Below are 19,704 nucleotides of genomic sequence, written 5' to 3'. Positions count from 1 at the left end.
GGTCAGCTCCGACTCAGCGCCCGCCCCCGACCTCGCCTCATTGGGCGACCAGCTTTGTTTACCTTATATGGCCAGGTCCTAACACCCTGGGGTCGCTCATTGGGCGAGATGCGGCCTCACTCACTAGACGTCACACGGGACCGAACGATGCAAATAAACTGGGGCAGTCTGGGAATACGAGTTCTGGGTCTCCCCGGAACTGGCTCCGCGCGGTCCTGCAGTCCGCGTGTTAAGTGCCAGATTTCCGGCAAAGTACAACAGATTTTGCGTGGGAACGTGGAAGGGCCACAGGGAAGGAACCTCGAGGCAGCAAAGACTGTCGGCCTCGCTTGCCTCTCCCAGGCGCCATCCCTACCAAATCCCAGAAGTTCCTCGGGCCTACTGTGTACCTGGCCGAGAGCCAGGCTGGGGAGGGACCCTCTTCATAAGTGCGGGATGCGCGGGGGCGGTGGGAGTTGAGTAGACTCAGAAGGCTTCCTGGAGGCGGTGATTTTGAACGGCGTCCGAAAGAGTAGATTTCATTTATTCACTGAACGAATATAGGCGCCTACTGTGTGCCTGACCTTCGAGGCCTTGGAGCCTGGTGCTGCCGATATGTGCTACAATTGCTATAGTGCACCCCTCAACTAAGAGTGAGCCCACTCAGAGAGAGCTGTCAACCGTACCGGGGCTCGGGAATCAGTCTTGACAAAGACCCCTGTTAGTGTCGGGGCAGGGGCGCGGGTCAGCTCCCGTCAAGACCCGCCTCTGCACACAGTAGGTGCTAGGCCTGCGACCGCTAGGCTCGCAACCCCCGGTGGAGCGCGGGCGGGCACGGTGCGGACTACATCTCCCAGAATGCCTCCCGCGGCCTCGGAGCGAGGCGAGGCGAGGCTCGGTGAGTCAGAGCCGCACAGTAAATATTTGTATTAGCCGGAGCCGGCTCGCTAATGGTGGACGCGTGAGCGGAGAAGCGCGCGGCGGCGGGAGGCCGGAGCGGGCTTCGCAGCGGCGGTGGCGCCATGTCCGTGAACATGGATGAGCTTAAGCACCAGGTCATGATCAACCAGTTCGTGCTGACGGCCGGCTGCGCGGCCGACCAGGCGAAGCAGCTGCTGCAGGCGGCCCACTGGCAGTTCGAGGTGCGCGAACCGGCTCGGCCCGGGGCGGGGGGGGGGGGGGGCAGCGCGGGGGGGCAGTCCCGCGTGGCGGCGCGTGCCGCGGAGCGTGTGCTGTGGAGACACATGCGGGTGCGCGCTCCACCGGTCGCGCGCCAGGGTTCGGGCCCCAGCGCGCACAGTTGCGGCGTTCAGTCGGGTCCGGCGGCGCGGCAGCGTCTATGCGGACCCCGGAAACGCCGCCGGCGCTGGGTGAGCGGGAGGAGCGGCCTGCCCCCGCCGGGGCCCAGAATCTCAGACTCTAAGTCCCCGGGCGGTGAGAATGCGGGGGCCCCACCATTGTTCCGGTAAGGCCAGGGCGGGGCGGCGCCGGGGCCAGGACAGGCAGTGGGGCGGGCGGCCGGCCGGAAGGAGGACTCCCCAGGCCTGGGCCAAGCTGGACACACGCTGTCCCCTTTCCATCTTCCCTCCCCGTGCCGCGGGGTTGGGGCAGGAGAGCCTTGGGGCCCAAGGGCAGAGTAGTCCTGCGTGTGGGTGTGCGTGCCTGGTGGGCAGCCCGGAGGCGCGTGTGCCAACGTACATGTGCATTTGTATTTACGCACGCGCCACGCTGCGTGTGGGTATGTTGGCGTGTGTAAACACGCAGGCTTCCTGGGGCGCGGGTGCGGAGTATGTGCTCCTTGCACATATACGTCGCCGTGTTACAGTTAGTGTCCGTGCGTGTACACTCAAGTATAGAGTGCTGTCTGTGCTGGGGTCCTTCTCTGTGCTGGCAAGGACATCTACCTGCACCGTGCAGGCGTGGTGTGCGGTTCAGTAGCTTTCAGTCAGCTGGGCAGGGGGTGAGACTGCCCCAGTCTGGCCCGCATTCTCCAGGCCTTCCTGACCCATTGAACACTAGGGCCCACGGCTTGTACTGCCACGGCAGTACCTTACCTAGCTCAGCAGCCCCAGAAATAATCCAGGGTGGTATCTAGGGATGAGGCCAGAGCTCCTTGAACTCCATTCCTCACAGGAGTAAGGAACCAGCCCCAGTCCAGTTGTAGTGTATGTGCCCAGCAGGGCCCAAAAACCTGGTTTCCTATGGGGAGTTGGTCCAGGGAAGGTGTTTGGGCTTGAGGGAGGGACCAAGAGGCAGGGGAACTTCCTGAGGGTTGGAAGAGATTGGAATTCCCACCCTAAGTTTGGGACAGTCTGGGAACCCAGTGGCCTGTCCACCCAGAGGATCTTTGCTCACCTCTTTCCTACCAGAGATCTTACGACTGTGTATGGCCCTCACACCAGGAGATGCTCTTTCTCTAGGCAGGTCTCCTCCCCTTTCTGACCTCACTTTTTTCTTCTGTACTTTGGGGGTGTGAGTTGACCTCTAAGGGTCAGTGCCCACCCCACCCCCCATTCCCAGGCTGGCAGCCCCACCCTCCAGGAAGCTAGCTCCCTAATCAGCCCGTTTGTCTCTGGGGCTGGATGTGGCAAAACTTGCAAAACCACATTCATGGCAGTTTGCTTGAGTCGCACATCAGCATACATGGCTCCTTTCCTGCATGGGGCTGGGCAGGCAGGTGTCCAGGGGGCAGGCACTCTTCAGCTCAGCCCACAGGGCCTGGCACCAGCTTGATGGTCATTCAGGCAGTGCAGATTGGTGTTGATTGATCACAGGAATTGAAAATGTAGTTCTGAGGTTGGAGATGTCTGGAGATAGACTCTGATCCCAGCAGGGGCCAGGGCAGCTTGCAGACAGGGGGCTGTAATGGCCCCCAGGGATAGGACCCGTGTGCCCAGGGATCTGTGAGTCTCAGTTTCACTGTCTATAAAACAGGGATATAGGTACTAGGAAGGTTCACTTAAGGTGAAAATGGGTCATGAACCCCCAAACCTTAGGTCTCAGTGTGGGAGTAAGTGAGAGGTACCTCATGGCTGACCCCCTTCTGCCTTCCCTGCTTCAGCTGGTAGCCTACTGGCAGAAGGGCTGACCCAGCCAGCTGGAGGCTGTCTTTTTGGGTCATAGTCTGTGATTCAGGTGTTAATGGGACAGAGGCTGCAGGGGGAGGGGGAACTTCTGCTTTAAGGGGTGGGACAGATGTTTCTCCCTGGAATCCTTACACAGCGGCCTTTGGAGCTACTGTTGGGAGAAGAATGGTTGGCTGTGTCCCTGGTGCTCCAGAGGTAGGGTGGGGATCAGGAGGTGGTGGTTAGAAACCAGTGCCCCTCTTCCCCTAGCTTCCACACTCTTGTTTGGAGACACAGGTAGGGTGTTTCAGCAGGAAATACCCAGAATAATTCACTTGATTTTCCTTTAAGAAAATTACAAAACCCCCAGGGAAGCCCTGGGAGGCAGGTTGGGTTTCTGGGTACGTTGGGGGCAGGGGAAGAGCGGGGCAGCACAGGGCTGTCGGGGGCTAGTCGGAGGGGGTGGTGATAGTGGGCAGAGTAACAGGGGCTGCTCAGAGCTGGGTCTGGGACTTGGCAGAGCCTGGTGGACCCTTCACACACTTGATTCCCTCACCCAGCACTTTCGCAAGAGCAGCTGGTTCCCTTATTTCCTTTGACGCCCTCCTACAGGGGCTCAGCCCCAGGGCACACCAAATGCTGGTGTCTTCCTGGGGGCTCCCAGAGGCCACACTGGAGCCCTCAGCCCCTTCTCTCCAGTCCCTCAGGGCCTCCAGATGGCTGGTCTTACCCAGACCACCTCTCCTCCCCCTTTCCTCACAGTCCTGGGTGTAAACCCCACCTCTGTCACCTTGAGAACATTCTGCTGGAGGCTCACATGAGCGGGGCAGGGAGTGCAAGCCCCGACCGTCCTACTTACTTCTGGCTCTTCCAGCTGGAACATGGATCTTATGAGGTCACTGTTGCAAGGGAGGGGAACCTGAAAGCTACCTAGTTCAGTCCCTTTGTGGTGCAGATGCAGAAACAGGCCCAGAGCAAGGTGCCTTGGTTATTCAAGGAGAGGGACAGGTGGGTCAAAGACTCATCATCTGGGGGCCTTCACCATCCCCTGGCTCAGAGATAAGGAAACAGGCTCAGAGAGGAGTAGGTACTCAACACCCATGGAGTTGGTGGTAGGTGGGCTGAGGTCTCTGGGAGGCCTTCCTCGTGAGACAGGTGAAGGTGCTGCCTGCCCCATAGGTCTCAGTGCTGTGTGCAAAGTGGAGGCACCTGGTGTCCAGGTGGCACACAGTGTCATGAGTGTCTTCACCACCCACCATACCTGCTCGGGGGTCTCAGGAAGTGGCGCGGATCGAGTGGTGACAGGCACGCTACCTCAACTCCGGTCTCCTACTCCGTAGCCACGCCCAGGGCCGCACCAAGTCCCAGAGAGCCTGGGAAGAAGGGAAGCAGCAGGGTTGGGCAGGGTACTGAGGGTAAGCTTGGGCTTTTCTTCCCACAGACGGCCCTCAGCGCCTTTTTCCAGGAGACCAACATCCCCTACAGTCACCATCACCACCAGATGGTAAGTGTCCCCTGTGGCCTCAGGGGCAGATACGCAGGGGTCTCCTAGTTCAAGCTGCAGTGGATCTCTGCCTTTGTTCCCAGAACCCCAGCCACTGGGATGAGCCACCAGCAGGTGCTGTGGGACAGCCCATCTCAGGACCCCACCTTTCCTCTGTGAGCCCCTGGCTGGTGGACTGTGTGGGGGGCCAGGTGCATCCAAGTGGGGGGCACAAAGTCTCCCAACCGAGGCTGGACGTGAGTCTCCAGCTAGGAGCCAGTGGTAGATTGGGGGCCTTCCAGAAAGGGTGCTTACCCCTGCCTCTCTGCTCTCCTACCCACAGATGTGCACTCCCGCCAACACCCCTGCAACGCCCCCAAACTTCCCTGATGCCCTCACCATGTTCTCCCGTCTCAAGGCCTCTGAGAGCTTCCACGGTGGCGGTGGCAGCCCAATGGCTGCCTCGGCCACGTCGCCCCCGCCGCACTTGCCCCACGCCGCTACCAGCAGCTTTGCAGCACCCAGCTGGCCAATGGTGGCTTCACCCCCAGGGGGGCCACAGCACCACCAGCCTCAGCAGCCGCCCCTGTGGACTCCGGCACCCCCTTCCCCGGCATCAGACTGGCCACCCCTGGCCCCCCAACAGGCCACCTCAGAACCAAGGGCTCACCCTGCCATGGAGGCTGAGAGATAAGGGAGGCCCCTCCCCCCTCCCGGAGGCCTGGACCCCGTGGGGCGGGGGAGAAGACATCTCCACGGGCCCCCTTTTACCCTCCTCTGTCTGCACCCCCTTTCCCTGGAGCCCTGGAGGGGAGAGACTGGACCCCCTGTGCCAGCACACAGGCTGCCGCGAGTGCACAGAAGTGCAGGCTCACAGCACCCAGCTTGCATGGATTTGGTTCAGAGTCATCTGGGTGCTCGTGGACAGAACTTCAGAGACCAAGCAGCCTTCCCCAGAGGACTCACCCCACCTCAGGAGTCTGCGGAGACTTGCCTGGCTCCTGCTTGGAGCTCCTTGGGGCCGGCAGACCTAGATCCCAACCCTCGTGAATGCAGAGCCTTCTCCGCATGTGTGCGTGTGGCTGTGTCTGTATTTATACGTATGTCACTATTCAAGAAGCAACCTAGTTTATGGGGCAGCTGGACTTTGCATGTTAGAGTGAGCCCCTTGCCCATCATCCCCCTCCCCAGGGTCCTCCCCTCTCCCCACCCCATCAGCAGCCAGCTTTGCTGTTCCTTGCAGAGAAAAGGATTGTGGGAAACTCCAGGACTCTTCCCACCCATCCCCCAGTGCCTGCCTGCTGGGACTGCCTGCATGCCTTCCCCAGAGCCCAGGGGTACCCCATACCCATTTCCTTTCCCCCTTTTAACAAAGGAGAAGAAAGAGTTCCAAACCAGCACCAGGCTCTGTGGTCTTGCCTTGTATCCTCAGCTTTGCTGCCAGCTGGCCCCATGTGTGTGTGTGGAAGGTGGGGGGAGGGCGCAGACTGAGCCCAGAACAGAGGGCTACCCTCCAGTCCTGCCTGGCTTCACACTACTCCTGTGTGTTGCTGTCTTTTCAACCACAACATGCTGTGGAATCTTCCTGCCTACCGAAGGTTTTTCCCATGAAGTTAATTTCTGGCCTGTGTTCCCAGAATCCCAGCCTCTGTCTGCCCACCCTTCCCCCTTCCTGGCTAGAGGGATCCCGACTTCCAGGGCTGACAACTGCCTTCCGGTTTGTCTTGAGTTTCACATAAGGACCTTTCTTCCTGTCTCAGGGCCCCAGTAGTTGGCTGACGGGCTGGACCCTCAAGCCCAACCTCTAGCAAATGTGCTGGGTGGGGCAGGGCCCTCCCCTGGGGAGGCGCAGGCCACAGTGCCTGTAGTCTGCAGGCTTGGTCGCAGAGCCAGTGGGGGCTAGTGACAGGGATACACCAGCCTGGGGCAGAGTCCAACCAGTGTTCACCCCATTGGTCACTAAGGAGACAGGCCTCCCAGGGGCAGTAGACTGGATCCAGGCTGCTTCCAAGCTGGGCTGGGGCAGGTACCCAATCTAGCTCCAAGGAAGAAGCCAGTTGCTCCACTCTGCCCTGGGCTGCCCACGCTGGGGGGGAGGGTCCTTGTGGCTCTCTGCAGTTCCTCACCAGTAGACCTCTCCCTAATCGGGAAGAACTCGGTTGGCATCTCAGCCCTATGTGGATTGTGCCTGGGTTGGAGAGTTTCTTTTCTTTCGGAAGGTCTGCCTGACAGCTTGGTGCTCATCAGCACCAACAGTCCTCTCCTGCTCCCAGGCATGGGGCTGAGCTTTCTGACAAGGATGCCTCTGCCCTGCCGGAATCTGGACAGGCCCTTGGTGATGCCCACCTGGGATGATTGTTTACTCTCTGGTCGTCACTGGAGACCAACCGCTGGACCCCCGCCTGAGCTGTTGCTTACATCCCGGAAGTTTGTCCTCACCTTGAAACCCACTTTCCAACAGCCTCTTGAAGTCCAGAGAGGACACGGCTTTGCCTGGGGTACACTGGGGCGCAGCTTCTCCATTCTTTTGGATGGAAGAAAATTCTCAGGAAACTGACACAGCCCCTCTTCAAGTGGTAGGAAAATGCTTTGCAGAGGCAAGCATTTCTGAGTTACCAGCTGTGTGAAATGAGCATGCCTGGGCTTTCCCAGAGAGCTGGTTACTGGGGTGGCTGTGTATTTTGGAACCATAGGAGACAGTGAACTGTGTAGAATTTGCAGTCCTGGAGACCATGGGGCTTGGCCCCAGGCAGGCCCCTGTGGGTCTGTACAGGAAGCACACCCACACTGTTCAAAATGGGGCCCTCAGACCCGCAGCAGCACCTGGGGCTTGTTAGAAATCAGACCTCAGGCCCCAGTTTGGGAAGTATCTCTGTAAGTGCTGGTCTGTTGGAGGTGAGGCCCCTTTCTGTTTCTGGGGGCCATGTGGGCTGGGCCTGGAGGTCCCAGAGGGTCACATTAGGCTGGGAGGGACTTGAGTTCCTATAGATGCAGTTTTTCCAACCCGGGCCCTGTGGACATGGATGGGTGCTGGATCGCTGTCTACCATGGGCGTATCCTGTGCGCTGTGGGTGTTTGGCCGGCATCCCAGCCCCTACCCACTAGGTGCCAGTAGCACCCTCGTGTTGTGACAACCAAAAATGCCTAAGGACATGGCAGAATGTCCCCTGGGGGGCCTGTGAAAAGACAAACAGCCCCAGACTCCTGGTCCCTTCATGTCAGAATCTCAGGGGAGGCCCTGACAGGATCGTTTTAAACACTCCCAGGATATTGCTGATTGACTTCTAAACAAACTAAAAACCATTCAATTGCACACTTCAAAAGGGTGACTTTGTAGTGTGTTCATTATGTCAAAGCTGTTATTAAAGGTAAAATAGCTCCCAAGCGCTTCCAACCCAGCACAAACTTAGGAAGCGTAAGAGTCCCCTGGGTACTTAAGGCAACTGTTCTGGAGGAGGGCCCAGCAATCTGATTTTTAATAAGAGCCCCAGGCAAATTGGGACCCAGAGAAGGAAGAAGCAGAGGGTAGAGCTGGAGCTGGACCTGGGTACTCGGGTACTTTCCAGCAGTGCAGAGAGAGACCTGTCAGGTGTGCCTGTGGCCCCCTGTCAGCATCTCAAGACAAGGGAGTGGCCGCAGAAGTGAGCCAGACAAACTCAAGGGGAAGCCAGAGGTGGGCCTACATAGCTGTCACATGCCCTCAAAGTTTGAGTGTGACACAGAGAACCTGGGACCTTCCTTAACTTCCCAAAGCCTGGAAGCTCAGGAGCAAAACTGAAGGCATCCATAACCATCCACTCCATAATCCAGTATAAACTGGCTAAAAAGCAAAGGTTCTGGTGTACAAATGGAAAACATTTACAGCCAGGTATAGCTAAATCTCAGATGTCTCTCAGGCACCACCTGGGTAAACCAGCCTTGTTACCTCAAAGTCTCGTCTCTTCTGGGCTTGGATGTCTCCTACATGATCACCAGACTTGAGCTCCAAATGACTGTTTCCAAAATTCCACTCTGAAAAACACCACTTGCACCCGTGAAGTTGCTTAAAAGAATATGATTTGATCTCTGCATGTCTGATTTCTCAAGAGGGGATGTGACAGTACGTGGGAATGAAGATCTGGCCTCTGGGGGTGACAAGAGGTAGCTGTGCCCTCCGGTCTGCCGTTGAATGATGGGGCAGGGTTATCTCAGGGGGTCGCAAACTCACAGTCCCCTGATGTGTGCTGTTTGGCTGGTGTGGTGCTTTGGTGTTTTGTTTGTTTGTTTTAGTTTTGTCTGCCAACGTTTTCAAATTAGGAGAGTTTACATGAAAAGCCTCACTTCTGGCTTATCTTGGGAATTTGTAATATTGCCCAAGTTCCCATAAAGGCCACAACTGGCTGAAGCCAGCCATCGAGGTAGAAACACAGCTTGCCCTTGGCCGGCTGGCCCACTCCACTGGCCACCAGCACGTGTGTGTGTGTGTGTGTGTGTGTAAAACTCTCATCTCGGAATCGGCTGGAATCTCCAACGGGGATCTGGCTTTCCCCGGGAGGAGCATTTGAAGTACGTGCCCTGCTCCCCCTGCTCCGTGGGGTGGAGCAGCACCTGGCAGATGAATGACGACTCTAAAATGCTTTCTGTGGGCAGGAAGGGCTCCTCCTCTACACAGTTTTAAAGAGAGAAGGGCTTGTTCCCCTGCAATATTCCCTGGACGACAGGGATTCTCCCACGGCTGCTGGAGGTCCCCAGGGTCTTCCTGGGGTTCTCTGAGAACACACGTGCGGCTGAAGAAAGCCACGCTGTTCCTGAGGCTGGCTCCCAAACCCCGCAGGCGGGGCGCTGTGGCCCTGGAGGTCTCTGAGGGGCTTTTCACAGCAGGACTCCTCTGAGGACAGACTGGCTTTGACTCTGGTTGCTTCCCTGTGTCCGTGTCGGGGAGGCCACCTGGGTTGGCCAAAATGAGATATTTTGAGGCAAAGCTATTTCCAATTCCTGCATTTGGAAAGGTCTGGTTGCCTAGGCACAGCTTATGATTGGGCAATATATGTATTTCAAATGAGTCTTAAAAAAACACCCCTCTTTTAGGGGTGGGGGTGGAGTCCTCCAGGGGAGGGTGGGGGAGGACCACTTCCAGTGTGGCCGAGGCCTTGTCAATGGCACAGCACAAGGTGCTGGGAGCCTGTTGGCAGAGTTCTGCTTTGCTTCCTGGGCCACTTCTCGTCTAGGGAATAACGGCTGCAAATTCGGGTGGGGACATTTTCCGTGGATCCCGGTGAAGCCATGAGCAAGAGGAGGAAGGGGAGAGAGGAGAACCCTTTCTCTGGCTATTGTGTGGGATTTTGGAGGGTCTCTGCCTAGAGTCCCTAAATTCATACAAAGTCAGGGGTCAAACCAAGATGATGGTGGCAGGGCACCAGTGGCAGGGGAAACCAGTACCAATTTCAGTGTCCCTGCACAGGAGGCCCTCCCTCCAGTGCCTCAGCTGCTGCCTCTGGCAGCCTGCTTTTGGGTACTGGTGGTGCCTTTTTCCAATGCAGCTCAGCTTGTTTGGGACACACATTGGCTGTCATCGGTTGTTTATACCATAGGATTAGTGGGTTCATGGTACTGAAAGGGAGAAAATGTTCAGTGGCCCTTTGACTTGCATCGGTGGGTTGTGGGGCTGGATTTGGGGGTGCAGGGTGGTTACCACCCAGCATCTCCATTCTAGCAGAACCTCGAGGCAGGACGCAATGCTTGGCCAGAGACACCTCCTTCCCCTTCCTGCTGGCTCATTCAGGCAGCCCCACATACCCAGCCAGTCCACATGACTTCCCCCTCATATGACAGGTTTATCTTGGTCTTAAAACTGAAAGTTCTAGGGACCCCTCTCACTCCTAGGCAGACTAAGACAGTTGGCCTCCCGACTCCCTGTCCAGCCTGGGCCTGCCTCTGTCCCAGGTTCAGACCTGTGGTCCCCTTTGCAGAGGAGGAGGCTGGACCTACATTCTTCCAACATCGCCAGTCTGTGGACCGCATCCCTGTCCACTCCCCAAGTGCTTTCCCTGCTGGCATGGGGTGGGCCGCCCTCCTGAGGCAGCTGTCCTGGGAGTGAGCACAGTACCTCCCTTCCAGCTTTCAAGGCCTTCAGGTCCCATGCCCTGGGGCTGGGATTATGAGGCAGAATCATTGCCACCTGGGACCAGGCCAAAGGCCGGCTTCACCCACCCCAATGAGGGACAGGACTGTGTTCCAGGATCACTCCTGGCTGGCTGCAATTGGGACTGTGGTTTCCCACCTTCCAGAGCACTGAGGGGTCCTCAATGCAAATGGTTACATAGTGATACCTGGGCCTCACTCCACTCCCTCAGCTGCAGCAGTCACCTAGGCACTGATTCTGATGTAAACCTGAGAAATGGCTGGGAAGGCAGCTTTGAGGGGCTGAGAGGGGCCAGGTGCCTGTGGGTGCCTTCATGTCAGGGTTTTAGGGGACAAGGCTGGCATGGGGTGCTTCTCTAGGAACCCTCAGCTTCCTGAGTGCTGGAGCCGGGCCATGCTTCCCTGTTCTCCTTGGGGAGGTGAGGGAAGTCCAGGCTCTCATCCCTGTGTACAGCACCCAAGAAGTATGGCCTCATGGGTGGGAGCTGGAGAGCTGAGGCCTCACTGTGTGACCCTGGGCAAGTCAATATTCCTGCCCACAGACCCCTGACCTGCCCACCACACAGGCCTGGGCAGCTCGGGGCACTTTGTCACTGTGGGAAGTATGACAGAGGAGGGAAAGCGGGTTGCAATTCTCTGCTGAGGGTCAGCTGCGGTGGCTTTGGGCAGTGGCTCTGGGAAGCTGATGCTGGAGTGGTGGCCCAAGGAGGGGTCAGCAGGATCACCCTCCATAGAGGGTGCCGGGCCGTTTACCCTCATCCACAGTCACAAGAGTGAAAGATGGAAAATTTTATTCTGGGGAGAAGTTGCCAAAAATACTCATCTGTGATATGGGGGTGGGGTTGGAGGCTGGGGCTGCATGCCAGTGCCCACAGCGGGCAACGCAGACCCGGGTCGGAGAGAGCTTGTTCCCATTTGGACACAGTCCTTGGAGAGTTCTAGAAAAGAGAAGTCAGGGCCGGCAGTGGTCACAGTAAGGAGCTGGGGAAAGGGCTGGGGGACCATTAGGAAGGGGACAGGCGCACAGTGTCCCCGGACTCCAGGGGCCATCAGGCCTAGGGAACCCTGCATGCCAGCTCCCAGGCACAGCCCTGCACCCCCAAGTCCTCCCCTAGGGCAGACCCTCGGACCACTCACTCCAACTCACTCCACCATCCCAGGGGCCTCTAGTAGATGTTGGTGGGGGCGGGGGGATGGGTCATACCCTAATACTGCACAGAGGGAAAATGTTTTTAGTTTTTGTGAAATGTGACAAAAGCGTCAGAACTACCCTAAGGACAGAGAGCACAACCAGACAAGCTAAGGAGTGGAAAGGGAGCGAAACTGAGAGGGAGGAGGTCGGGACGGATAAGCCTTCCAAGGGGAAAAGCCAGGCCGGGCATGCGCGACACAGGCTGGCGTGTGTGAGCAACGCTCTGTGACCCAAGGAGGGCCACTAACCTGCCGGCTCGGAATGTCTTGACCTCCCAGTTTGCTCTGTTCCCCCCAGGCACACGGGGGTTAGCACGGGAGCAGACATGCCACACGGGCGTGCGGGACCCTGGCCCTGGATGGGACGGAGCAGCCCCAGAGTGTTCCGGGGACACTGCCCACGTTCCTCAGGGATTAGCCAGAGGCAAATGTAAATAGTCAACTTCTTTAAGCGTTCACTTCCGAACAGTGATTACTGGTGGAAATAATCAACACAAAATTTTTAAAAGTGCATGCAGTAAAATTTGATTCCCATGAGAAAATTGATCCTGGCAGATAAAATGGCCCCCAGAGAAAATGGACAGTGGCAGAAGCTGGAGCTGGAACTGACACTAATGAAATCATTTCAGCAAAATAAAAAGAAAAGTGCTTATGAAATCACTTTAACTGTGTTGTATTGAAAATTGGTCAAGGAATTAAATTGGCTTAGTGGAAAATTCAATCCGGAAAGCTGTGTTCCTCATGTAATGTGGGATAAGAAGCATTGTGCTGTGTGTATTTATAGGCAGGCAGTGCAAACAGCCACTGGGTCACAGTGAGCCCTCCCTACGTCCAGGGCCCTCACACCTCCCTCGGGCCAGGCTCCGGCCTGTCTCGGCTGGTAGGGGGAATGGAAGGGACAGTGCGGGCACAGGGCGCAGGGCTCACGGGCTGTCAGGCTCCTAGGTGGGCCGCGTGCTGGCTCGGGATTCGAGGCGCTGAGGCCTTGGATGCCTGGTGGACCCTGAGGCCTGCGAGGGGTCCTGTGGGGATGGCATCAGCGGTGGCAGCAGTGGCAGGGGGGGCGTAGACGGAGGCTGAGCTGGCATCATTGGGTGGGGGCTGGAAGTGGCTGAGCGGATGCTGGCACGGGGGTGCAGGGCTGGGAGGGGCAGGAGAGACCCATGATTTGTCTCAAGAACATTCTGGGCAGAGGCTGGCCTGACTAAGGAGAGGAGAAGCCCCAAGATGGAATTGCCTCACTGCTGCTCCTTCTTCTCTCAGCCTAAACTGCCTGGGCGTGGGGGGAGCAACCCAAGAAAAAGGACAATAGAGCAGACGCCAAAGTGGAGCAGAGCACCCGGAGGAGTTCCAGCTCCTGCATTCCTCTGCCTGAGGTCACTGTGCCTCAGCTCCCCCCACCCCCTCTTTCAAATGGGCTAGCAGTACCTACCACCCGTTGCCGGGATGAGGCCTGGATGATATAGGGGCAGAGTGCTTTGTACACTGAAAAGTGCCCACAAATGCCTGGTTCAGGGTGATATGAATCAGGAGCTCAGTTCTCTCCAGCCTGGCTCACAGGCCCCAGCAGAGAGGCTCAGAGAATGAGTGGGCTCCCTTATCCCAACTCTGCAGCTGACTGGACACATGGGAAAAGACACCTGGGTGCCTTCCCAGCCTGGGTGTCCAGGTCAGGAAGCCCGGCTGAAGGGTGAAGCAGAAGCCCAAAACAGCTGGAGGCCTACCAGGGAGCTGGGTGCTGGTGGGGGCCTCTCTGGGGGACCTTCTTAGGCACTGGCACAGACAGAGCATGTGAGAGATGGTGAGGTGGGGCAGGAGAGCCCTAGTCTGGGGCTGGGGGACCCAACCAGAATTCTACTTGGGCCAGGGAGTTGGAGGAGCAGGTACTCACAGGGGTAGGTAGCACCAAAGCGCTCATACAGGTTTCGAGTCGGGGGATGTGGAGCCTTCACAGCTTGGTGGGAAAGAGGGGAAGAGAAGGGAATGGGCGGTGGCTCTTCCGGAGCTCAGCCCCTCCCTGGAGCACTCTGGTGTCCTCAGCGCCTGCGGAGGCCCTATCACTCTGGAGGGACTGCCATTTCCCACCCACCTCCCAACACACCTGACCCTTCCCATTCGTAAGTGGAAGGACCTTCTCTCCCCACCTTCTCGAGCTTCCTAAAGTTAAGACGTTAGAACAAGGGCTTTTGAAGGTAACTCAAGGCCATGGAGGAGACAGTGACAAGATGCAGATGGAGTGCAGGCAGGGCTACGTACAGGTTAGATGTCTGGCTGTTCTTTAATCTTCCCACCCCACGGGGCCTGGGGCCGGACCGCCGTGGCGCTCTTACCCCCACTTTCCTGTCCATCTGTTGTGTGTGTGCATTGTTTTAGTAAAATTAACATAATATATAAGCAAGCATTTAACGGAACGATTCAGTGGTGTTAAGTTCATTCACAAGGTTGTGCAACCATCATCTCCATCGAGTTACAGTGCATTCTCATTTCCCCAAAAGGAGACCTGGTACCCATGAGACGGTCACTCCCCCTTCTCCCCTCTCCCCCAGCCCCTAGCAACTGCTGAGCTGCCTCTGTTGATGTGATTTGCCTGTACTGGACATTTCACAGAAGGGGGATCATACAGTATGTGGTGTTTTGGGTTTGGCCCCATCTTCCACTTTTCAACCCAAGGTGTCCCCTTCTCCCTGTCCAGCCAAGAACCACTGTGACTGGCCATCCAGAGTCCAGGCCAAAGGCTGCTGCAGGAGAAGACGTAAGAACATGCGGGAAAAGAGGCCACAAGAGCAAAGATGAGGAGGGGGGAGGAGTGGGGAGGGACTCACAGGTGGCCAAGCAAGACACGGGTCTAGAGGACAGGGCCATGCCCGGCACCTGACAGGGTTATGGGGGTGCTAAGCTCCTTCTTCTGCACGACACCAATTGTTCCCTCTGCCTGAACAGCTATGTCCGTCCCTGGCTGTCTCCTGACAATTCTTGCCTCAAACGTCCCTTCGCAGAGAGTCCTTTAGACCACCCACTCAGCAGGGACCTCTCCCCGGTCACACTGTCGCCCACCTCCATGTTCCATTTGACGCACTCACTGCCTTACTCGTTCACGTGTCACCACCCTCCATGGAGTGAAAACCCTGGGGGAGCAGCGCCTTCCTTTTGTTCGCACTGGGTTTCCCAGCGGCTGCCACAGCACGTCCGGCGCCAACCAGGGCTCAGGAGACCAGGGCCGTGCAACAGCAGGAGGTGCCACACAGGTCTCCCTCTAAGGAAGAACTTGGTGCTCAGCTGTAGGACGTGCAGGGAGCCAACAGCCTCCACCTGTTAGCACCTTGGGGCCTGTTAGCATCTGGGGGTCTGGTAGTACTCTGGGGGGTGTTAACCCTTCGAGTCTGTTAGCACTTCCGGTCAACGATGGGAACACAGGGCCTGGCCATCTGCTGGGCTCTCTTTGCTCAGAAGCTCCACATTGGTCTGGCCTGGACCTTATCAGTTCTGTGCACTGTCTGAGGGTCTCTTCCTGCTCCCTCCCTCTCCTTCCTCCTCTTTGTTAATGCTCTGCCCTTCGAAATATCTTGTATCCCTAACTCTGTCATAGGGTCTACAACCTCGAGGACCAAACTGTCACCACCTTAATTCCCCACGACCCTCTGGGAACTACATAGCTTGGGCCATGTCCCTCGAGCCTGAGTTAAGAACCACCACCCATGTGCTTTATGGGTTCTTCTCGAGAGCAAATGCATGGCTGAGGGGTGCTCCGTGGTCTGTGATCCCCAGTTGGCCCCTGTATCCCTCCCTCCATGAGTCAGAGGTGGAACCTGCCAACCAGCTGAGCAGTGAGCTTGTTGAACCACTTCCTTTCAAGGTAAGGGATGTGGGCCTAGCATACAGATTCAAAATGGTGACACAGTGAGGCCCAGGAGCCCAGCTGCTGACCCAGCACTCTCCTCGATGTTCCCTACAGCCTTGGACTCTGATGTCCAAACACAAACTCACCACCTGACCCCAACATCCGCTCCTCCTAGGCTCTCCTCTGACTTCCTGCCTCTGCATAAGCCAGGAGGCTCCCAACAGGAGGGAACACCTGAGCTCTGGCAAATAGGAAGTGCTCTCCAGGGGTTCCAGGAAGACCACACAGTATGGGCAGAGGCTGGAAGGTGAGAAACAGCAGGGCTTGTTGAGAGAGAGTGAGCAGTTCCATGAGGTTGAATGAAGGGGACAGATGAGGCCAGGGAGCCAAGGGTCAGGTCAGCCAAGGAGCCTGGGCTCCGAGGGCAAGCCCTCCCAGATGTCCATGTCCTAATCTGCGGAACCTGTGAATACATCACTTTACACGGCACAGGGGACTTTACAGATGTGATTCAATCAAGGGCTTTTAAGACAACAAGATGGTCCTGGATTATCCAGGTGGCTGTGATGCAATCACAGCATCCTTATAAAGGAGGCTGGAGGGTCGGGGTGAGAGCAGGAGACATAAGAATGGAAGTTGAAGTCAGAGCGATGCCCTTTGAAGACTGAGAAAAGTGCACGTGCTAAGGAATGCAGACCTCTGGAAGGCGGAGCCGGCGAGGCAACAGACTTTCCCCCAGAGCCACAGAAGGAACCAGCCCTGGGCTAATTCCGATAGCCCGATATTAGCCCGGAAGACTCATTTCAGATTTCTGATCTCAAGAACTAAGACAAAATAACTTTGTTGTTTTGAGCCATTCAATGTGTGGTAATTTGTTACAGTAGCTGTTCTGACCTGGGAAGGGGCCTGGCCAGGGGTGCATTTTTAGGCAGTTCACCCAGAGCTGGTGAGGAAGGCGCAGGCTGGAGACAAGTCTCCTATCCCTCAGGTCCACCTTCTGCCACCACCTCCCACTTGAGTCCTACCTGTACTCAGCCTTCCCTGGAGGTTCTCTGAAAGTCCAGCCTGCTGGCTACCAGCCTCAGCATGCCCCCTTGCCCTCCTACTGGGGGCAATCACTCATTGGGGATCAGCTGTTCCTCTGCCCAGAGATCCTGACCACAGTACAGGCATCTGGAGACCACAGGCTGGCTGGATATCTCTCGGTGACCCCGTGGGGCTGCAAAGGGCTGAATGCACAGCAGGATTCGGTGGAAACAGTGGGATGAACAGATGGATGATCTGGGACCAGGCTGAACCCAGGTGGTGCTCACACTAGCTAGTTTAAGTTTAGATAATGATTGTTTGGATTGGAATGTTCTTTTGAGTAAATAAATGAGTGCTAAGAGCCCACTAGTCAAAAGATCTGGCCAGGTAGGCTTCTAACTGATATTTAATGCTAGTCAGAGTTTGTTGCCCCCCCTGCCCCCCAAGCAGAATACAGTAGTTGAGGTGTCATGATTCAGTCCTGTTTTGCAGGTCATGGGCCTTGAGAATGAATGAGCCATGGGGAGAAACGTCCTTTCCTCTGGAGGGAGAGGGACGCTGTCCAGTGAATGAGTGGACACAAGGCCCAGGGGTGTGTAACGTCATCCTAGCCCCTCCACCAAGGGTGCCCTTACCTGCTGATTTGTGCAATGCCTCCCTCGGTTGTTGGGCCCTGGCAAGATGTCAGATTCATTGCTTTAGATTTTCCTAAATTCTCCCAAAAAGCAGCACCTGGCTCCAGTCCCGTACCTCTTGCTAAGTTGCCCCAGGCCTGGCACTAGCAGCAGCCAGCCTTGGTTCACAGCTTGGCCTCTCCTGGGCACCTCCAAGGCCAGCACAAGTAGCAGCCATCTGCAGATCACTGTGTAGTTCATGCCGCGTGACCCCGGGTAGAATACAGGTGGTGGCTGATTTGGATGTGTCAACCCAACAGCAGTCAAGGCTCAACTATAAGAGGAAGGTGCTGCGCAGCCCACACAGTGGGCACACCCTGAGTACCCAGCTTGGGTGATAGGGGAGGCTGTGCCACTGGACCCCACAGGACACCTACTACATTAAGGCACTCTATGAGGCCTGGGAAACATAGCAGCTCTACCTAATACATAAAAACAAACACAGGGAAGCTGCCAAAATGAGGAGACAAAGAAACACAGTCCTAGTGAAACAACAGAACAAAACTCCAGAAAAAGAACTAAACAAAACAAGAAAAGCAATCTATTAAATGCAGAATTCAAAACACTGGTTATAAGGATGCTCAAGGAACTTAGGGAGAACCTCAATAGCATAAAAAAGATCCAGTCAGAAGCAAAGGATACACTAATTGAAATAAAGAACAATTTACAGGGTATCAACAGTAGAGTAGATGAAGCTGAAAATCAAGCTGAAAATCCCGGAGATTTGGGACATAAAGAAGCAAAAAACAAGCAATCGGAACAGCAAGAAGAAAAAAAGAATCCAAAAAAATGAGGGTAGTGTAAGGAGTCCCTGGGACAACTTCAAGTGTTTCAACATTCACATCATAGGGGTGCCAGATGGAAAAGAGAGAAAGAATTTGGAAACCTATTTGAAGAAATAATGAAAGAAAACTTTCCTAATTTGGTGAAGGAAATAGACATACAAGTCCAGGAGGCACACAGAGTTCCACTCCAAGACGCATCATAATTAAAATGCCAATGGTTAAAGACAAAGAGAATCTTAAAAGCAGCAAGAGAAAAGTAGCTAGTTACCTAGAAGGGAGTCCCCATAAGATTGTCAGCTGATTTCTCAAAAAAAAAAAAAAAAAAAACCCTTTGCAAGCCAGAAGAGATTAGCAAGAGATATTCAAAGCGATGAAAAGCAAAGACCTACAATCAAGATTACTCAATGCAGCAAAGCTGTCATTTAGAATCAAAGGACAGATAAAGAGCTTCCCAGAGCAGAAAAGCTAAAGGAGTTCATCAGCACCAAACCAGTATTATCTGAAATGTTAAAGGGTCTTCTTTAAGGAGAAGAAGGAGAAGAAGAAGAACACTATGAACAATAAAATGGCAATAAATACATATCTATCAATAATTAAATCTAAAAACCAAAATAAATAAACAAGCAGAACAGAAACAGAATCATAGATACTGAGAACGTTTTGATTGTTTCCAGAAGTGGGGAGGGTCATGGAGGATGGGGGGAAAGGCGCAAGGATTAAGAAGTACAAATTGGTAGGTACAGCATAGCCATGGGGGTGTAAAGCACAACACAAGGAATGGAGTAGCCAAAGAACGTATACGCAGGACCCGTGGACAAGGAAATGTTGTAGGGACTGCCTGAGGGAGTGGTGGGGTAGGCTGGGTGGAGAGAGTCAAAGGGGGAAAACTGGCACAAATGTAATAGCATAAACAATAAAATATGATTATAAAAAAAGAAGTCAGACATTAAATGTTAGTCATGTCATTGTTATCCTGCTGGGTGATCCCTGAGGCCCAGCCCGAGTCCCCTCCCAACAGCATCCACTGCCAGCCACCCAGAAAGGAGCATTAACACTGCAGGCCACAGCCTCGCCCCAGGGGGTATGTGGGGTGTAAGATGGTTGTCCCACCCTCCTGGGCCAGGGGGAGGGCCTATACTGGATTGAAGGATGGCCCCGGAAAGATGTCCCCTGGAGCCTGTGAATGTAACCTGTTTTGGAGAAAAGATCTTTGTGGATGTAATTAAGCAAAGGATCTTGAGATGAGAGCATACTGGGTTAAGTTGGGCCTTAAACCCAATGACGTGTGTCTTTACGGGAGACAGAGAGGAGAATACACAGTGAGCAGGCTATGCAACGATGAAGGCAGCGACTGGAGTGATACAGTCACCAGCCCAGGAAGGTGCCCCTTTTCGTCTTGCTGGCCCATTGCTGGAGCTGAATGGTGGGGTCCCCGGTAGAAGCCATCTGGAGCCAGGGCCTCAACACTGCAGCAAACAGAAGACTGATTCCACATGTGTGACAGACTCTCCTCTGGCCCAACCCTAGCCTGCCCTTGACATTA

General features: G+C 55.5%; 2 protein-coding genes across 8 annotated transcripts in view; one reads left to right on the top strand and one right to left on the bottom strand.

Moving 5' to 3' along the window:
* Positions 1–888: 888 nt before the first annotated feature.
* Positions 889–7,850, top strand: UBALD1 (UBA like domain containing 1). Its single transcript, XM_024553320.3, has 3 exons — positions 889–1,121; positions 4,486–4,548; positions 4,871–7,850. The coding sequence occupies exons 1-3, from the start codon at positions 1,002–1,004 to the stop codon at positions 5,219–5,221; spliced, it is 534 nt and encodes a 177-aa protein (XP_024409088.1). The 5' UTR covers positions 889–1,001; the 3' UTR covers positions 5,222–7,850.
* Positions 7,851–11,352: 3,502 nt separating this feature from the next.
* C1H16orf96 (chromosome 1 C16orf96 homolog) overlaps positions 11,353–19,704 on the bottom strand; it is a 32,848-nt gene continuing 24,496 nt past the window's right edge. For 4 of the 7 annotated variants that reach the window (XR_006654474.2, XR_008427406.1, XM_045189829.2 and 1 more), the window contains exon 16: positions 17,756–19,627. Coding sequence is in view for 2 of the 7 variants with exons in the window: in XM_045189827.2 (XP_045045762.2) it covers positions 12,780–12,979; positions 13,730–13,792 (263 nt within the window). In the remaining 5 variants the exon portion in view is untranslated. Of the gene's footprint in view, positions 11,586–12,765; positions 12,980–13,729; positions 13,793–17,755; positions 19,628–19,704 lie in introns of those variants that run through there. The other 3 variants (XM_045189827.2, XM_053928971.1, XR_006654475.2) reach the window with 2 other exon arrangements.

Source organism: Desmodus rotundus, chromosome 1, assembly GCF_022682495.2.
Source record: "Desmodus rotundus isolate HL8 chromosome 1, HLdesRot8A.1, whole genome shotgun sequence".
Taxonomy (NCBI): Eukaryota; Metazoa; Chordata; class Mammalia; order Chiroptera; family Phyllostomidae; genus Desmodus; species Desmodus rotundus.
This window is presented reverse-complemented; position numbering and strand designations above follow the sequence as displayed.